We start from the raw sequence: 21,373 nt of genomic DNA on the forward strand, positions 1-21,373 counted from the left end.
GTCAGACACAAGTGAGCAACTTTCACTTGCATTCTACATCTGAGATAAAGACATGGATATCACAAGTTAAACTTCCAGAAATGCTAAGATCTTACATCCTCAGGAGGCCAGATATCTTACCATACTTTAAACTCTGGGTAATTTGTATGCAATTGGCACTCAAAAACTGGTTATGGAGAAAATAATGTACTACATTTTCTTTAAAAACTGATGATTTGTGTATGATTGACATTTTAGTGCACTAGTCCACACATTTATTTTACCAGAACGTCTCATTGCCTAATCATATTAAGACAGGAAGATAATTTTTAAACATATTTTAAACCTGAATAGTGGCTGAAATTTGTTTCCATTCAACTTTCAACCATCACTTTTTAATTCCATTTTAAAAAATTAAGACTTGTTTTTAGAACAGTTAGAGGTTCACAGCAAAATTGACTAGAAAATAATAAATTTCCCATATACTGTCTACCCCCCAACAGCATAGCCTCCCTCTTTATCAACAGCCCCCACTAGCATGCTACCTCTGTAACAAGTGATGAACTTATATTGACAAAATATAATAACCCCAAATCCATCATTTACATTACAGTTTACTTTTGGTGTTGTACAGTCTGTGAGTTTGCATAGACATACATATATCTATGTTACCATACAGAGCATTTTATTTGCCCTAAATATCCTTTATGCTTTGCCTATTCATCTCTACCTAGTTCCCAAATCCCTGGTACTAATTTGTTTACTGTTTTCATAGTTTTACATTTCCCAAAAAGTCATATAGTTAGAATCTTACAATATGTAGCCTTTTAATATCAACTCCTTTCAATTAGTAGTATGCATTTAAGATTCTTCCATGTCTTTTTGCAGCTAGATAGCTCATTTATTTTTAGCTCTGAATAATATTCCATTGTCTTGATTACCACAGTTTACTTTTCTGTTCATCAACAGAAGGATACCTTGATGGCTTCCAAGTTTTGACGTTTATACATAAAGCAGTTAAAGACATCCATGTGAAGGTTTCTGTATAGACATAAGTCTGTAACTCCTTTTGGTAGATACCAAGGATGATGACTACCAAAGATCGTTACTGATGAATAGCATGGTAAGAGCATGTTTAGTTCTGTAAGAAACTGTCAAACTGTCTTCCAAAGTGGCTGAACCATTTGCATTTCCACCAGCCCTGAATGAGAGTTCTTGTTGCTCCTCATTCTCGCCCACACTTGATGTCGTCAGTGTTCTGGGTTTGGGCCATTCTTACAGGTGTTAGTGGTATCACATTGTTGTTTTAATTTGCCTTTCCCTGATAACATGATGTAGAGTATCTTATCATATGCTTATTTGCCATCTGTTTATATTCTTTATGAGGTATCTATTGAATATTATAGTCTTTGACCCACTTTTAATCAGGTTGTTTTCTTATTGAATTTTAATAGTTCTTTGTGTATTCTGAATATTAATCCATTTAAAAAATTTTTACTAAGGATCTTTCATTTCTTCATTTAGTCCTGACAAAGCTAGAAAAATTTACCAAGTGTTTAAACCTATCCCATTTCTATCTCTATTTCTTTTTTTCAATCTTAATTTCCATTATTTTATATACCAAATGCATTATCTGAGTTAATTTCTGCACATGGATATCTGTATAATAATTGTTACATTTTAGGTACTTCCTAGCATTTAAGAAAAGGAAAACTGTGGCACCCAGATCAGTTCAGTCACTCAGTCGTGTCCGACTCTTTGCGACCCCATGAATCGCAGCACGCCAGGCCTCCCTGTTCATCACCAACTCCCGGAGTTCACCCAGATAGGGACTAAATAAGTCACAATATTTTGTACTACTATTGTTATTGCAACTCCAATGCAGAAAAAGTATGTTTACTATATCAGAAGAAAATCTGATGTTAGATGTTTGACATCTAACATTTAGGATGTCAAATCCTAAATGTTTTAGCTAGTTGTTTTCATTCGGATAGATGAATTAATCTCCTTGGGCTCTGGTTTCTATATTTGTAAGCTAATGACAGTATATGATTGATTAGAGGTAGTATTAGATTAAGTAATTAATGAGGGTAATCTAATTAAAAAAGCAAAGAGACTTTGTTTTCATTTTCTTTCATCTTTTATCTACTCTATACTCTAGCTTCAGGCTAGTCACTGTTTGTTTATTGTAGCTGTCCTTTCCTGCCACCAAATTTTTCTTGGGCTAGTCCCTTAACTAGAATTTCTGTAGCTTCATCTTTACTCATCATATAAGACTCATCTAAGATCTATCTTTTATTAAAAGTCCAGGGAAATTTTACTAAGAAATAACCTCAAAACCCCCTGTATCCCCCTATATCAAATACAATCCTTGTATATATTGTCCTTATTTATATATATATCTCTTCATCCCCTCATCTAGACTGTAAGCTATAAAAAACAGGTGTGGACATGTTATTCTTCTTCATGTCTCTTAAATTACCTACTCCAAATGCCCTGCATATCAGAAATATTTAATAAACTTTGGTTGAGCTAACTATGTTATGATGTTTATGTATATTTTAGACCCTATTATATAACTCTTTACTTTCCATTTAAAGTAAGTTCTATTAATACATTCAGGAGCATTTCACATCAAGCAGCATACATAACAGTATTTAACTTTCTATTGATTTGCCCACACATCTTTTCAAAACTTCCCTGAAGATGTGGAATCATGGGTTAGGACAGTTACCGAGGACAGCTGGAGAAGACTGGAGTATGCACAGCTCAGAGGAATTTCCGCAGTGAACTGATGTGCTCTGCTTCTGACCTTAAGAACAAAACAACTCAGCAGAAGGAAAGAGGCTAGCACCATCAATTTGGACACGGAGGTCAGAGCTGGCTCACTGTGCTTGGGGTTGGTTCTCCAACCACTACCCTAACTTGCTCAAGCAGTCCCTAGCCAGAAGTCCAAAGAAGGCCTATTCTTGAAACCTAGTGCCATTTTCCAGTAGTGGCTGTAGAGATGAAAACATAACAGCAATGCTCATTATTCTCATTTACATAGCATTCTCAGTTTCTTACTTGTACTGCAACCCAGTTCTGTGAGATTGTTGTTATCAAATCGGTCCTTTCTGTAAAAACTCTGTGGCTCAGAGTGACTAACCAAACTGACCCCAAGTTACTAATAGATCCGTTATTCTCTGACAACCCCCACTCTCCTCCTAGTACACCACACTTCACAGATTCTTCTTATCCTTATTACTCAACTGATAGCCCTGGAATGTTGAGAGGAAAATAACAACAACAACAAAAAGAAAATAGCAGATATGCAATACTACCTTTAAATCAGTGCCAAAAGGCAAAGGAAAATATATCACATAATTTTGGTATAAGATATTACTGAGAGCGTTTATTTCTCAAGGGGAAAAAAAAAAAATGAATGTTTTAGGTCTGAACTTAAGGCTGAGGAGAGCCTTTCTAGCTGTGAAGGAGAACTCTCCGTCTTGGGAGGGGTGACGTAACACAGTCTTAGTAGTCTGCAGGCACTTCAGAAAGAAGTCGGAAGCTCATTTTCAGAAGTGTGCTAGGGCCTCCTCTTTTGGACCAACGTATATTAGCCAGAGTGTGACTGCTTCTGGTATTTTAAACACCCTGTCGCCTTCATCCTGAAATTGAAAAGAACAGAAAGCAGAGGTGGGAATGCCCTGAGATATCTCTGACTCTGCAGGCCTATAGAGCTTGGGGAGACATTGACAGTTGTTACATTTTTGTTTAAAACCTTTTCCAGTCATGGAAAAATACAGCTGCTCTTTGTTTTTTCTACATAGTCATTTTTGTTTATTTCTGTCCATAAAAATTTTTCCAAAATCGCATGCTTTACTCTCTGAATATACAGTGTTTCTCCTGTTAAAATACACAAAATATATTCTTCCCTGACCAGTAACACCATGGAATAAAATAACTGTTGCCCACTGGCCTGAAAGATAGCACACTATAACATCTGCCTATACACTGACTTGCTAAACAGCATTGGGAACTTCTCTCCCATTATAAATGTAGCATTATGTAATCCACCCAGAAAACTGATAATAGCACAAAGGCAGCATTAATTAGGACCCTATTTCTTTCAACTTAGGCCTCCCACATAACATTATCTTCATGTAATTTTGGTTTGTAGTCTAAAATAATTGTTTCTATATAAAAATGATTGTAACAGCTTTGCAATTACATGTGTTCACTCTCAAGAACCACAGATCCCATACACAGAACCTACAGAAGGACTAAAATATTAACCAAGGAAAAGATACAAGCTGGTATTGCACAAATAAACAGTTGTTACATCTGAGAAAAAGCAGGAGGAATACAAAATCCCCTAGTATATTCAATGAGAAACTTAAGCAGTAGCTCTAATAATTGGGTAAGGGCTATTTGAAAAAGAAAGTCAAACACAAAGTTCAGTTAGTTCAGTCGCTCAGTCATATTCAACTCCTTAAGACCCCATGCAGTGCAGCACACAAGGCCTCCCTGTCCATCACCAACTCACAGAGATTACTCAAACTCATCTACATTGAGTCAGTGATGCCATCCAAACATCTCATCCTCTCTTGTCCCCTTCTCCTGCCTTCAATCTTTCCCAGCATCAGGGTCTTTTCCAACGAGTCAGGTCCTCATATCAGGTGGCCGAAGTATTAAGAGTTTCAATTTCAATATCAGTTCTTTGAATGAACACTCAGGACTGATCTCCTTTAGGATGGACTGGTTGGATCTCCTTGCAGTCCAAGGGACTCTCAAGAGTCTTCTCCAACACCACAGTTCAAAAAGCATCAATTATTTGGCACTCGGCTTTCTTTATAGTCCAACTCTCACATCCGTACATGACTACTGAAAAACCATAGCCTTGACTAGACAGACCTTTGTGGACAAAGTAATGTGTCTGCTTTTTAGTATGCTGTCTAGGTTGGTCATAGCTTTTCTTCCCAGGAGCAAGTGTCTTTTAATTTCATGGGTGCAGTCACCATCTATGGTGATTTTGGAGCCCAAAATATTAAGTCTGCCACTATTTCCACTGTTTCTCCATCTATTTGCCATGAAGTGATGGGACGGGATGCCATGATCTTAGTTTTCTGAATCTTGAACTTTAAGCCAACTTTTTCACTCTCCTCTTTCACTTTCATCAAGAGGCTCTTCAGTTCTTCTTCACTTTTTGCCATAAGGGTGGTGTCATCCGCATATCTGAGGTTATTGATATTTCTCCCAGCAATCTTGATTTCACCTTGTGCTTCCTCCAGCCCAGCAAGTCTCATGATGTACTCTGCATGTAAGTTAAATAAGCAGGGTGACAATATACAGCCTTGACGTACCCCTTTTCCTATTTGGAACCAGTCTGCTGTTCCATGTCCAATTCTAACTGTTGCTTCCTGACCTGCATACAGGTTTCTCAAGAGGCAGGTCAGGTGGTCTGGCATTCCCATCTCTTTCAGAATTTTCCAGTTTGTTGTGATGCACACAGTCAAAGGCTTTGGCATAGTCAATAAAGCAGAAATAGATGTTCTTCTGGAACTCTCTTGCTTTTGATGCTCCAGTGGATGTTGGCAATTTGATCTCTGGTTCCTCTCCCTTTTCTAAAACCAGCTTGAACATCTGGAAGTTCACAGTTCATGTATTGCTGAAGCCTGGCTTGGAGAATTTTGAGCATTACTTTACTAGCGTGTAAGATGAGTGCAATTGTGTGGTAGTTTGCCTTTCTTTGTGATTGGAATGAAAACTGACCTTTTTTCAGTCCTGTGGCCACTGCTGAGTTTTCCAAATTTTCTGGCATATTGATTGCACCATTTTCACAGCATCATCTTTTAGGATTTGAAACAGCTCAACTGGAATTCCATTACCTCCACCAGCTTTGTTCGTAGTGATGCTTCCGAAGGCCACTTGACTTCACATTCCAGGATGTCTGGCTCTAGGTTAGTGATCACATGATCGTGATTATCTAGGTCATGAACATCTTTTTTGTACAGTTCTTCTGTGTATTCTTGCCATCTCTTCTTAATATCTTCTGCTTCTGTTAGGTCCATACCATTTCTGTCCTTTATCAAGCCCATCTTTGCATGAATGTTCCCTTGGTATCTCTGATTTTCTTGAAGAGATCTCTAGTCTTTCCCATTCTATTGTTTTCCTCTATTTCTTTGCACTGATCTCTGAGGAAGGCTTTATCTCTCTTTGCTATTCTTTGGAACTCTGCATTTGAATGGGTGTATCTTTCCTTTTCTCCTTCGCTTTTGGCTTCTCTTTTTTCACAGATATTTGTAAGGCCTGCTCAGACAGCCACTTTGCTTTTTTGCATTTTTTTTCTTGGGGACGGTCTTGAATCCTGTCTCCTGTACAATGTCATGAATCTCTGTTCATAGTTCATCAGGCACTCTATTAGATCTAGTCCCTTAAATCTATTTCTCACTTTCACTGTATAATCGTAAGGGATTTGATTTAGGTCATACCTGAATGGTCTAGTGGTTTTCCCTACTTTCTTCAATTTAAGTCTGAATTTGACAATAAGGAGTTCATGATGAGCCACAGTCAGTTCCTGGTCTTGTTTTTGCTGACGGTATAGAGCTTCTCCATCTTTGGCTGCAAAGAAAATAATCAATCTGATTTCGGTATTGACCATCTAGTGATGTCCATGTGTAGAGTCTTTTGTGTTGTTGGAAGAGGGTGTTTGCTATGATCACAGCTCACCGCTCCCGCACAGCGCAGCCACTGCTCCAGCACCATGCAGCCGCCAAACACAAAGTAGATGTATTTTAAATTGATAATTAGCATTATATGTAAAAGAGACATATTGACTATTTTAAAAATGTTACTATAATAGCTATTTACCACGGAACTGTTTCAAAACAATCTTATTTGAGGTAGGCAAGTGGGAGAAGGTTAAGACCTAGAGTGGGGGCCATTTTAGAAATATCAGTGAAAAGGATAAAGCAATTCTTCTCATCAAGACTTATAAAATGATTTTAAATGAGTTTTTTAAACTGTTAATGTGTCTTTGTCAAAAGTAGTTTGAAACTCATTTTCATTCTTGATCCTTTTTAAAAAATAAAGTATACACGGGTTACATTAAAAATACATATCCTATCAAGGAGACTGCCACCTTCTTTTTTAAAACCTTTTTGGTGCAATGTAAGGTGGAGTTTCGTGACAGTCTCAGTTATGAAAAGCTGACCCTGGCCCACAGTAGGGAATAGGGGAGAGGGAGGTGTGAAAATTTGGGAGCACTGAGATGGCTGATATCTCCTGTCTACTCAGAGGCAGCCAGGATTACATCAAAGCTATTGTACCTGCTTTCTGTATGCCTTCAATGGCATAGGACTGGTCTTATAAATAGCTTCTAGGTGTTGTTAATTAAGTCATACAGATCTTGAACCTGTGATCATGACCTTGCTTGTGCTAAGGCCTAATACCTTCAGTTGAGATTAACACCCCTTCACTTCTGAAAGATCCTTTAGAATCCACCAATCTTCCTGCAGGTACTTGCACACATACTTCGGGAGCACCTCTGACCAAATCCATTCCAGAAGAGTTTGACATCAAATACACTGATGTCTCTGTGTTATTGATAGAAACATTTATTCAGCTTCTGAAATCTCCCTGCTGCTACTGCTGCTAAGTCGCTTCAGTCACGTCTGACTCTGTGCGACCCCAGGGACGGCAGCCCACCCGTCCCTGTGATTCTCCAGGCAAGAACACTGGAGTGAGTTGCCATTTCCTTCTCCCTACAACACCACTATTCGCAGGTAAGAAATCCAAGGCACAGAACATCAGAATGAGATTTAAGCCCAGGTTCTCTGGATTTCTATCCATTGGTTAGTGCCCCTAAACCACACTGGTCACATGTAAACTACCCCACAAATGCTCTTTGGTGGGTCTACCTGTAAATAAGAAACAGAGGTCATTAAAAGCAAAAGAAGTGTCCTCTATAATCTAGTACTTAAACAGTCAAAGACATGGTAGGAAACTGAGAACATACTTCTTCTCATAATATATTTAATCCAGAAAAATACTTCTTTTCATCTTCTTGCTATCTAAAAGCTTGAAGAGTCTTACGGTGAATAAAAGTGTTCAGATGTAAACCTACCTGGGGAAACAGTCTAGCAGAGCCGTTAAAAGCATAGACTCTGGGATCAGACACCTCAGTTTATCTTTTGGCTTTGTTATTTACTAGTTGTGTGACTAAGGGCAGTTTACTTAATCCCCTGTATCTTAGTTGCTTCTCAGAGATACACATAAGAGATTAAAAAAGGACATTTATAATATAAATATAAGTCCTTTTCCTTTATCTAACCATGCCATGTATAATATACTATGGATTAATTTTTATAATATGCACATTGTGAAGATTTTGTGCATTAGAAACTTTTTTGCATTGTTTTTCTGTTAAAATTTTTATTTTGTTATATAAATAGTTTCAAATTTTCATAATGACTTTTGTGACTCTATTTGGTATTTCTTAAATTTTTAATAGTCAGAAAAAAAAAACAAAAACAAACACAAATGAACATGACACAGCTCTCTAGTCCTTGGAAGATCTTGACTTAAATACACTGATGCTTACTTTCTTCATCTATAGCATGGGCTGGCTATTAATGGTTACATATAGTGTTTTTCTGGTGAATATTAAATAAAATATAAAGGACCTCAATCAATCACTGCCATTGTTATTTTTTCAGCAAGGAAAAATCACTCTTTTAAGAATCTATTACTGGTTCTCTGATTAGCCAATGTACTGTCAAATTTCAGGTAAAGGATCTGAAATAAGAATTTTATAAACTTCCACAGACTCTTCCATGTCCTGAGCCTCTCTGGTTAAGACAGAGCAACATTAATTCTCTTTTTTTCCTCAGTGCTAGAGACAGTGGAAAGAGAAAGCATAAAAAACAAGAGTGTGGGACTGAACATATTATAGTAGGTAGCACAGTTATAAACCTAACTCTAAAAATAAAATTGCAAACTAGGAAAGAAGTCAGGAAAAGCTGAAGAATGGTCACTACTGCTTTTTCCTTCACAGTCTTGCCCCTCCCCCACTTCCATGTTTTAAATAATTATACACACTTTCTTAGTAGAAGCTTATTGATCCCTGGGTCGGGAAGTTCCCCTGGAGAAGGAAACGGCTACCCACTCCAGTATTCTTGCCTGGAGAATTCCACAGACAGAGGAGCCTAGTGGGCTACAGTCCATGGGGTCACAAAGAATCTGACACAACTGAGCAACTAACACTTTCACTTTTCATTGGAATGAAAGCCAAAAACATGTCATGACACTAAGAAGAATCACAAATATGGAAATTTAAAGTGGAGTATCCACTAGACAAACAGGCACTTAGCTGATGACCCTTCACATAATGAAATTTCTTTTAGGGGCATTATGAATTGCTGTTTGCACTGGGCAAGAAGGTAAATCATTAAGGCAGATTAACCATGTTGCAAAACTTGTGCAGGGATGCTGAATGCAGAAGACCTGAGTCATCCAGGTCCTTATTTTCTATGTATGAGCTCAGTTGCAGCAAACTATGCATATGCCTTGAAGTCCTGATCTGGCCCCTAACCACACATGGAGTCCCTTTGTCTTTTGTCATCTTCAATTATTGTAAATAAGGAGGGTAAAAACTAACTTTAACATCAGCTGTAGCAAAATGTAAATAAAAGATAATTTATTAAAATGTATGTAGTAAAGATACTCACAAGTCAAAACGATCATTGACAAAAAAGCCTCATTATTTTCTTTGGCCGACATTTTGCTCCAAGCATTTCTATGACTGTACCTACACGGCACTCATTCCTGCCTCCAGGAGAATATCACAGTCTTTTCAAACATTTTCTTGGAGCCAAAACAAGAGAGTACTTTGCAAAGGGAATGCATAAAAATAAAACTGGAATGTCTCAGCTTTGTTACTTTTTTAAGATGAGGGCATAACGCACTGAGGTAACACTGCCTCTCTCTGATTCAGAGGAACAGCTTGATGATAAAATATATGGTATTTTGTCCATAATAACTTTTGTTTTCTTCATGTCATCAATTGAGCTTGGTCTTTACATCATTAGAGCATTTGCAAATGCATCACTGCAACAGATCATCTCTCCGCATTACTGTATCCATTATCTATAGAGCAAGTTCATCCAATTTCCCCAGCAGTTTATGAGAAAAAAACAAATCAAAAAAGGCCTCCTTTCCCATATATCAGTGTAATTTATGCCAATGTTAGAGCCCAAGTGTTTGTATTTTCTCTGGCTTTTCTATTTGCTTGACATATGAAGTAGCAAAGTTAATATTCTTTGGGAAAAAAATTCTGTTCTGGTCTCTACTGATTTAAACATAAAGTTCAAAAGGAGATGGTATCTTATAAAGACTCTAAGTTCACTGCATTAAATTAACAATACTAATCTCTGTGTTTCACATGGTACTTCTCCAGAGCAGTTTTATAGACATTAAGTGAAAATGCCAAAGCTGTCTTTTAGATAAAAAACCATAATGGAAACTCCTTTCGACATTCCTTCAGGTCTTTCATAGAATAAAGAGGTGCTAAGACATGAAAGGGAAAAGCTGCAGAAAGCTTCCATGATTTCATAGGCCTGTCTTAGTCAATTTGAGCTGCTGTAACAAAATACCACAAACAGGGTCGCTTATAAACAATATATATTTATTTCTCAGATTCTAGAAGCTGGGAAGTCTTAAAATGATGGCACCGGCAGATTGGCTGTGGCAGCTGGCAAGGGCTTACCTCCTGGTTCATAGTTGTTGCGTCACATGGAAAGGGCTAGGGAGCTTTCTGAGGTCTCTTTTATAAGAATATTAATCCCACTCGATCCTCAAGATATAAACTTCCTCCAAAGGCCTGCCTCTTAATACCATCACATTAGGCACTAAAATGTCAACACATATTTGGCAGGGCCACTAACATTCAGACCTCAGTGAGACTTTCATATAATTCCTGTTCATCTCACGTGAGCTTTCCAATTCTCCTCTTCACCCTTGTCCAGAGGGAAGGTACACATTCCTCTGGAGTCCCAAGTACGTCTATTCTTGATTGCACATGTTTAGTAATTAAAAAATAATCTGAAAATCTATGATATGCTCTGCTAGAACTAGAGACACAGTATATAAATAATGGAATCACTACCCTTACTGGATTCTGGATCCTGGGGTTGGGTTTCATGAGGGAAGATGCTGGAAAAACAGCCAGGGATAAAAAGAAAAAAAGGCAGCACTATGATAAGTGTCTTCACAGGGTGCTGTGCTATTCCACTCAGTAACCATGTGCCCAGACATGATTTAATGTTTTTGTATTAAGTTTTCAAATCCATGATGATTGCCTATGTGCCCAACACAACTAAATCTTATTCTGCCAAAAGATGAGATGACAATTAGTTGCTTCTTTATTTCATAATTTGGTTGTCTCCAGAATGGGTGTAGGAAGAAAATATTATTAAATAACATTATGAAAATTATTTTTTTAAGAGAATGAAATTGCATTAACCCTTTGTGGGCATACTGACTGTATGTCAGTAAAGCACAGAAGTACCTGATAGGAGAGAAAATTCTACAGTGGCACAGGCTGTGCCTGAGACACCCTCATGCTGCAAAGTCTGCTAGTCTGCGTGTGCCTGGTTAGGCAAGGTTTACATATCACACTATTCGATGCCATTACATTCCAATTCACACTCACAAAAGAGACAGAGAGAAATAAATTATCTGAAGATAGAAGCTTGGATTACAAACAATACTATTTCTGCACATGCAGAACAAGAACATGGCCAAGGTTAGTCTTCTGCTACCTGGCAAGATATTGCTTTCAGTTAGATGGCAAGGAAAATGAATGATTTATTCAGATCAGGCCTGAATGCCTAATAATGTGAAATTATCAAGTCTTGTATGGATGTGAGAGTTAGACTATAAAGAAAACTGAGCACTGAAGAATTGATGCTTTCAAACTGTGGTATTGGAGAAGAAAGACTCTTGAGAGTCTGTTGGACTGCAAGGAGATCCAACCAGTCCATCCTAAAGGAAATCAGTCCTGAATATGCATTGGAAGGACTGATGCTGAAGCTGAAGCTCCAATATTTTGGTCACCTGATGTGAAGAACTGACTCATTTGAAAAGACCCTGATGTTGGGAACGATTGAAGGCAGGAGAAGGGGACAACAGAGGATGAAATGGTTGGATGGCATCACCAACTCAATGGACATGAGTTTGAGTAAACTCCGGGAGTTGGTGATGGACAGGGAAGCCTGGCGTGCTGCAGTGCATGGGATCTTAAAGAATCAGACACAACTGAGCAACCAAACTGAAACTGATGAATAGGGTTTCCCTGGTGGTCCAGAGGTTAAGAATCCACCTGCCAGTGTAAGGGACACCAGTTCTATCCTTGCTGCAGGAAGATCCCACATTCCTCAGCACAATCAGGTCCAGGTCCCACAGCTACTGAATCTGCACTCAAGAACCTCTGAGCCACAACTATAGAAGCCCACATGCCCGAGAGCCCATGCTCTGAAACAAGCGAAGCCACCACAATGAGAAACCCATGCACAACTAGAGACTAGCTCTTGTTCTCTGCAACTAGAGAAAGCTTAAATGCAGCAATGAAGACCCAGCACATCCATAATTAAAAATAAATATATCTTTAAAAAGATGCTGTGGATATTAGAGTTACATTCTGTATCTAAAAAATGAACTTCACCCTAAATGCATGATGTGGATGGACTTTTAACAACTGCTGTATGAAGGCATGTATGCAAGGGGAAATATGTATTATGTTCAGTAAGTGAGAGTTATGATATTCCATGACAGAATTTGTCTATGCTAAAATATTTGTTAGTTTTCTATAACGATTAGGCATAACTGATAAGATTCCATTTTTCCCCCCATTGGTCATAAAATAATCTTCACTCAGGATGTGCTATCAGGACAAACAAGGCACACATCTGAAAGCAGACTGTAACATATTAAATATATTTCTTAATGCTAAAAGAAAATCAATTCTATTTAATCTAAATTTTGCACCTCAATCACATCTGATAAAATAAGTAGACAGAACTTTATGAATAAAAAGTTCTTTAAAAATTTTAGTGGCTTGTTATGGTTCCCACTGGTTTAATCATTCTTTTTCTTTTAATAAAAATGAAATAAAAATGGGTTACTCGATGTCATTTTGTTTCTACTGTTTCTTACAGGTCATATTCAAAGTTGACTGAGCACCATAAATGTTCAACTGACTGATTTTTTTTTTAATCACATGCCTCATAAAACTAATTTAGAAACCTAAAAATGTGTCACTAAGATTTTGAATTATGAATAGTCAGAGCTTACTGAATTTCCCAAATCTAACAAGAATGGTTGGCTATTAAAGCAAACAAATACTCTTCAGCTATAGCCAGCCACATTTAAGAAACTCTTACAGGGATCAAGAAGATTCTGAACTTCCTTAATTGATACCATGCCAATTTTTCAGAAGGCAATAACATGTTTTTGTAAGACTTTTCTTTCTGCATGGGTGCCTGATATAATTCCCATCACAGTGATTGGGATCTACTTTAGAATTATAATGGAGATCAAGTAACTGTGTGGAAAATTCCCACCACTGGCCCATTTTGAGTTATTTTTTACATGGATGTTCTTCCTATATTACGTCTGTCACAGAATCTTCATCACATCTCAACTGTCAGCAGAATCTACTTGTTCAGTTGGCTATACTTCATCATTTTCCATTGCTATTAATGGATCTATATGATTTATGGTTCCCCTTCTGTTAACATTACTCAGCAGGTGTGTTGCAGTACTTTGAGCTCTACACCAGAGTACTAAGCCTGATACTTAACACTGTAATGCACAAGTCAGGGAGGACGGACAGGGAAAAAACCCAGATAGCTTGCAAAAGTAAGCATTCATTTTAAAAGTCTAATGATTTCCAGAAAGAAAGTTAGATACTTACAAAATTGAGTGATACCCCAGTAATGCCCCTCTTACTCAAAGGCCAGACTTCAAGCAAACACATTCCCTTGGGGCTGAGTTCTGAAGCTTGAAGTAAATAAAACAAATTCTTTTGGATGTACTAAGAACCCTGCAGTAAAGCTGTGTACTTAGCTGACCTCTTAGAGCCTGACTGATGCTTACTTAATATACAAAGTAGCCATAGGAGAGAGAGGTGATTTAGGACACTGAATGTAGACCAACTCTGCCCTGTGATCATTCCTTAACCTCTGCCAGTTGTGGCTTCCTCTTTTGAGAAGGGGGATAAAAAAAAAAACAAACAAAAAAAAACATTTATTCTCATGTAGTGACTGGGATGAACAATGTCATGGGAAAATACCTACCTGAGTGACTAAATAAATGTCTCTTTCTGTTCTTGTTTGTTCTTCTTAAAAAAAAAAAAAATCTATTCCTAGAATGCTTGGGGACTTTAACTGAGGTAATAACCTTCTGATCACAATTTATCACTTGGAGAGGAAAAAAAAAGGTCACTATATATTAAATACATGTTTTGTTTTTAATCAGCCTTGCATATATCTGTGGGTAGGGATAACTGTTTTCTCAGTCATGTCCAGTGCTTTGTGACCTCCAGGCTCCTCTGTCCGTGGGATTCTCCAGGCAAGAGTACTGGAGTGGGTTGCCATTCCCTTCTCTAGGAGATCTTCCCAACCCAGGAATCAAACCTGGATCTCCCACATTGCAGGCAGATTCTTTACCCTCTGAGCCACCAGGGAAGCCTTTCTAATTTATTTCTGTCTAGTTCAGATACAGTAAGGTTTCTTACAAGGGTAAGAGGGAGGGGCAGGTGACTTTTGAAATAAAAACAATGTAAGTTAATTAAATTAGAGTTTAACGGTAAGAATGCTGTTTTTTTTTTTTAATGAAAGATTTTAAAGAGAAAAAAAAAGTTAATTCTTTCTTTAATATAACAAGTGTATTGGACTTTATTCCAAATCCTACATTCTAAAAATTTAACTTACACCTCTGGCAAAATTTTTTAAACATATTGAAACAATTTTATATTTGAGAAGTGCACTCTCTTTAAAACTATTATTCTAATCTTGAGTCAGCAATTAGTATAGTACTAAAATACTGTATATACTGAACTGCTGCTGCTGCTAAGTAGCTTCAGTTGTGTCCGACTCTGTGCGACCCCATAGATGGCAGCCCACGAGGCTCCCCCGTCCCTGGGATTCTCCAGTCAAGAACACTGGAGTGGATTGCCATTTCCTTCTCCAATGCATGAAAGTGAAAAGTGAAAGTGAAGCTGCTCAGTCGTGTCTGACTCTAAGCGACCCCATGGACTGTAGCCTACCAGGCTCCTCCCATGGGATTTTCCAGGCAAGAGTACTGGAGTGGGTTGCCATTGAACTAGCTAATGAAAATAAACTATCCCCTTACATTATATTCCAAGGAAATAGCCAACTTTAAACAGTTTTTTTAAACAGCTGATTTTAGCATAAGTTTTAAGCAGTATCTAATTATTACTTGATTAGGTAGTCCATCATTTCCACTTGACTGAGTTGTAGTCAATGTCACAGAAGAATTTAGTTTTCATGAAAGTTAACCGACAAGTTACTGTACACATGCTTTTATAGTTTTAAAAATCTCAGCTCATTTTCAGATTGAGAGGCACTAGCATCTATTCTATGCCTTGCAGGAAGTATTCGAAAACATAGACAGAAATGAAGATAAAACTTCAGTTGCTAAGTCGTGTCCGACTCTTTGTGTCCTATCAAAATAGACTAAATCTTTTAAACACTTTAGCATGAAAATTCTACCAACAAATAAGATTTAGAATGAAGAATATTAATGATTTGTCAGCAGAGGTCAAGTAATACAGCTTTTTGTTATACTCATTGAGTTAAATCCACATCTAAATCTTTTCTCAGAGTAGTAACCAGAAATTTGGCCCTGGCAGACATGGAAGTTCACAGACCAAGCAAGATTCAGTGTGTGTGTGTGTGTGCATGTCTGTGTGTCTGTGTATGCACACATGTGTACCTTTCTACCTTTTCTAGAGGATGATATGGGTGGTTGTGGTTTAGTCACTAAGTCGAGTCCGACTTTCGCGATCCCATGTACTGTAGCCTGCCAAGCTCCTCTGTCCATGGTATTCTCCAGGTGAGAATACTGGAATGGGTTATCATTTCCTTCTCCAGAGGCTCTTCCTGACCCAGGAATTGTAGGCAGATTCTTTACCAACTGAAATATGAGGGAATCCCCTAGAGGATCATGGATGCTGGTTTTTTCTACATGTAATTCATATAAGCTTTCTGGAGGGTTAAATTGATCTGTATACTTCTGAGTAAAAGTAACTTTGAAGCAGTAATAGTGTATTGTGATTATTGGGGCAATTTAGTCCCTAATGGTTATGATGAGTGATTAATGTTCCCTAATTATTTTGAATATTACATCTTGAAAAAAAAGTGGTGTTATCACTTTTGCAAATTATTTTAGAATGCAGAACAGCAGTATACTTAGCTCTTCCCAACCATAATCTCCTTTATTGTACCTCTGAGAAATGAAGCTTGGATTGTGCATCCTTAACTAATAAATCAAGAACTGGAACATGTTTTCTTGCTCTTTTCCCAGAGGTTTTCACCCTATCCTATACTACCTGCATCTCTAGATATGACAGCCTTGGTCATGTCTGGAAAAATGTCTCTAATGCTTGGTTATCTGTGGACCCCATTCAGAGTTGTATAGCATGTGTATTCTACCTACTACCTCCTTCATGAGTTTTACTGTATCTGTGTAGCCTCTGGATTGATGTTTTAAAGATAAATCATTTTTAGTTACATAATATAAAATACAAATTTAATTTTCATAAAATTATTATTTTGCCATAATGGAAGAAATCCATAAAATATCTTCTAAACAAAATGAGAGTATATTCTCAAAATTTAGATTTACCTTATTGTCTTGTTCTCTTGTTAAAATTACAGAATAACAAGTTTTGGCATGGTAATGAAGACATATTTGCAGTTAACTCAAAGCTGTCCACTGATGATACAAAAAGACTGAAATATAAAACAAAAAAGGTCAGATACCTTATGATGTGTTCCAACTGCATTTTAATGCCAAGTTTGAGAGTCATGTAAAGTCAGCTTACATCTACTAATGTAAGTAAAACACACTTGGAGGACATGTAAATTAGACTCTAAAGATTGAGAAAGGGGTTCCTAGCCTGAGAATGGAATTTTGTCCTGAGTATGAACACTAAAATGTTACATAAATTTGGTCCAACAACAAAGATATACTGAGACAACTATGCCAAGAATCAAGGCACTCAATGAAGTTGGCCTCCTGGGACCTCAGGTTCCTCCGTCAAATGAAGGGAGTGGATTGGAAAGTTACCGCCCCTCATTTTTGGACTCTGGAACTCATTGTCTTCACTGTCTCATTTCATTATCAACATTTGTGACACTTCTGTCTATTAGTTCCCAGAGTTTGGGAACTTCTAATACATAAGAATCCCTCTTTTCACAAAGATAAACCAGGGCATGTGAAATGAATTCTATCATCTTCCTAATTCAATCATCTGCCTATAAGCTTAAGAGTGGCATTTTCAAAGTCACAGCATAACCTGGAGAAGTCATCCTCAATTCTTGTCTGGAAAATGACTCTTCTCTTGGAAATCCTAGTAAGGACCCTTAAGTACCTCTGGGTTTTTTGTAAACAATGATTATTTTAGATGAACAGGAGATCCTCCTATCCTTTCCTCATTGCTGAGGAGATACTTCATGCTTCTTTCAACTAGTCCAAATTCAGAATATAGCTATGTGTAAGAAACTCTGTCAACAGAAATATATTCATTCAAGGAATGCTATACTCCTTCACTTATAAATAAATCATCTCTGAGTCTGAGATCTATTTTATGCTTTGTAACTTTTTATTTCTTAAAGAAGATTTATAAGGTATTATCGCACTCTATTCTATTTGAGTGTTTCAGATTTGGCATTACTTATCATCACTTGCATTTGGGAAGATGGGGCTCAATAAACTTGGAATATATATGTTAGAAAGCAAACTTGTACATCTTTGGACATAGTGCATGAAATACTAGCATTTCTTTAAATATTCCAGCTGGGATTATATAATTAACATTGCAATCATACTTTATAACAATAAAGGATTATTTTTAAGGAAGAAGCAAATTTCTCTGTGCATATATATGATTGAGATGATTCAAGGGACACATAAGATTGAGTTAAATGTCTTTTTACCCATCAATCTTCGAAAATACATATTGGGGGGAAAATGACTCAAATAGGCTTAGCAAAGATAATGGATATCTATAAAAGTACTTTAAAAATACAGTTGAGAATTAGATTATAAAAGTAACTCATAGAACAAAACAGAAAAGTAAAGACAAAGATTTTTCTTTAAACCAATAAATAATCAAATAAGTTGGAAATGCAGATTGGGAGTTTCTCAGGCCACTAACAGATTACCGATTAATCATTTTCTCTTTCGAATCCATATTTTCAACATCATTCATCCAAAGGCTTAAATTGTAAAAGGCATCCGGCCTGACTCACTTGAAGAACTCTATTTTAACTCAAAGAATATATAATTAGAATACTAGTATTCCAGCACTTCAATATATTTTTAAAGCTGTTTGAAAACTACTATATTATCACAGAAGGTTCCTTTCTGGCACAGAAAATGGAAAAGCTGCTCAATGTGTTCATGCTCTTGAATCTACCTTTTGATTGCCCTTTTCTCTCCATTTCCAGGCCATCAGGGTCTCTTGACTGTACCATCACAGTCATCTGTAGCCATCTGCTGCCAAGTAGCCTTCTAAAAACACTGCTACGTGATGGTACATCTCTATTCAAGGGCCTGCAGGATACCCTGTTTCACTGTAATATGTTCAAACCTTACAACTTCTCCCCAGTGCATATCCAATAATTTCTCCCCAACACTTTGCTTCACTAACAATGCTGTCCAACTCCCACTTTGGCTTCCACTGCTTTAATCCTGATTGGAGCAATCACTCTGTTTATATCTGTGACCACATTCCACCTATTTCTGTTCTCGACTCTCCCTAGCAGGGGGCACAGACTACTCTGGATGGGTCAGAGAGTAAATACTGGAGGCTTTGCAGGCCTAGCACTTTCCCTTGTGTGTGTGTGTGTGTGTGTGTGTGTGTGTGTGTGTGTGCTCAGCCACTCAATCCTGTCCCACTCTTTGCAACTCCATGGACTATAGTGCACCAGACTCCTCTCTCCATGGGATTCTCCAGGCAAGAATACTGGAGTAGGTTGCCATTTCCTTCTACAGGAGATCTTTCTGACCCAGGGTTTGAATCACATCTTCTGCATTGGCAGGTGGATTCCTTACCACTGAGCCACCTGGGAAGCCCTAGCAGTTTCCCTTACAACCACTCAACTCTACCATTATAATGGAAACAACAGCCATAGGCGGTGTTTAATGAATGAGCAAAATTCCACTAAATCTTTATTTTTGGATACTAAATTTGAATTTCACATAGTTTTCCTGAGTCATGAAATACTATTCTTGTGATGTTTTCTTTTCAATGACTTAATGCAGAAACACTTCTTAGTTAATGGACCATACAAAAACAGGCAATGGGCTAGATTGGTCTACGGACTCTAGTTTACCAACTCCTATTCTATTATATATCTCAAAAAAGCAACCAGTTGTTAGCATGATTAAATTTAACTTCCACTCAATTCTGCCATGGCTCCCAGTTCTACTCAGAGCAAAGGTCCAGGTCTTCACAACGGCCTATATAAAACCTTTAAATTCTGATCTTCCTTCTCTGCCTTTATCTCCAATTACTCTAGCTACCCTCTGGTTTTGCTCTGCTCCAGTTAACTACCCTGCTTTGCATTCTTGAACACACACAACACAAGCCTGCCCCAGGGTCTTTGCACTGGCTGGTCTCTCTGCCTAGTATCTGTTTTTCCTCATATGTTTCCGTGGAGCTCTTGTATGCTTTAAGATTTTGATCTAACATCATTCTCTCCAAGAGTCTATCCCGACCACTCAGTTTAAATTTTAACCACCTATTGTGCATTGACTGTGTGCTCCTAAAATTGATATACTGAAGCTCTAATGCCCAGTACTTCAGAATGTGGCTGTATTTGTAGATAATGCCTTTAGAGAGGTGATTCAGTTAAATGAGGCCATTCGAGTGAAACCTAATCCAATTTGATTAGTATCTTTAGGAGACGAAATCTGGACACATAGGAAGATATCAGAGGCTTATCCTCAGAGGACAAAGGCCATGTGAGGACACAGTGAGAAAGTGGCCATCTGCAAAGCCCTGGAGAGAGTCTCCGAAAGAAACCAAACCTGCAAAAACCTTGATCTCAGACCCCAGGCTCCACACATGTGAGAAAATATATTTCTCTTGTTTAAGCCACCAAATCTATGATATTTTGTTATGGAAGGTGTAGCAAACTAACACACACCATAACTTCCACAGCCCTCCCAAACCTACCTCACCTTGTTCTGTTTTTACCCAGAACACTTATCTCTCACTAACATACGATTTAATTAAACAACTTAGCATAATACCATCTCCCTTTTACATGAGGGAAATGATCTTTCATTTACTGATGTATTCCAAATTCCCAGAATAGTGCCTACCAAAAAGGTAAACAATTCACAAATATCTGCTGGATATATGATATCTAACAACACATTATCTTGATACATCTCCTTCCTCTGTTTCTGTCTTCTTGGAAAGGCCAAATTGCCAATTCAGCATCTCCAAATGTATAGCTACTAAAACCCAGTTCAAAAGCCACTACTGCTAAGAGTGTCTCTCTAGACATCAGCAAAAAAATGGACTCCCTCTTTGAATTCTAATACACAATCTATACCTCTCTCCTGCTACTTCACAATTCAAGTCTGTACTAAGATTGTTATATATGTTTTAACTTCTCTACAAGCTTCTTTCTGGTGCGAGCTGGTATCTCACGCATCTTCAAATTCCTCACCATACCCACTGAGTGTGCACATGAAGTTGAAGCATAATAAATGTTCAGTGAATTTACTGCATGCATCATTATTACAAAAACATCTGCTACCGAACAATAACACTGTGCCAGGCTCTATCTTGTCTTCAAGTTATTTGCAAAATTAGCAAACCTGTATGAAGGTGGCATTGTCATCCCCTTTTATAGATGATGTTGCTGAGCCTAAGAGAGGTGAAGTAATTTGCCCAAGGTCACCCTGCTAATGAGTGGTGAAGCCAGATTTTAAACACAGGTATATAGTCTATTAAGGTCAAGATCGGAAATATACAGATTCACAAGCAAAAAAGGAAAATAAAATGTTTCCTTTGAAATAAAAATTTCAGTATCATGTTAAATGAAATGAAGGCAAAGGAAGGCATATCATTACCTAAATTCTTAGAGGCTTG

At 37.6% G+C, this 21,373-nt stretch overlaps 1 protein-coding gene across 1 annotated transcript in view; it reads right to left on the bottom strand.

Moving 5' to 3' along the window:
- The window catches only part of LOC129657406 (translation initiation factor IF-2-like), a 532,690-nt gene that overhangs the window by 207,116 nt on the left and 304,201 nt on the right, over positions 1 to 21,373 (bottom strand). Inside the window, exon 4 of the mRNA XM_055587570.1 lies at positions 6,453 to 6,582. Coding sequence (XP_055443545.1) covers positions 6,453 to 6,582 — 130 coding nt within the window. The remainder of the gene's footprint in view (positions 1 to 6,452; positions 6,583 to 21,373) is intronic.

The sequence above is a fragment of the Bubalus kerabau genome, chromosome 7 (genome assembly GCF_029407905.1).
Source record: "Bubalus kerabau isolate K-KA32 ecotype Philippines breed swamp buffalo chromosome 7, PCC_UOA_SB_1v2, whole genome shotgun sequence".
Lineage (NCBI taxonomy): Eukaryota > Metazoa > Chordata > Mammalia > Artiodactyla > Bovidae > Bubalus > Bubalus kerabau.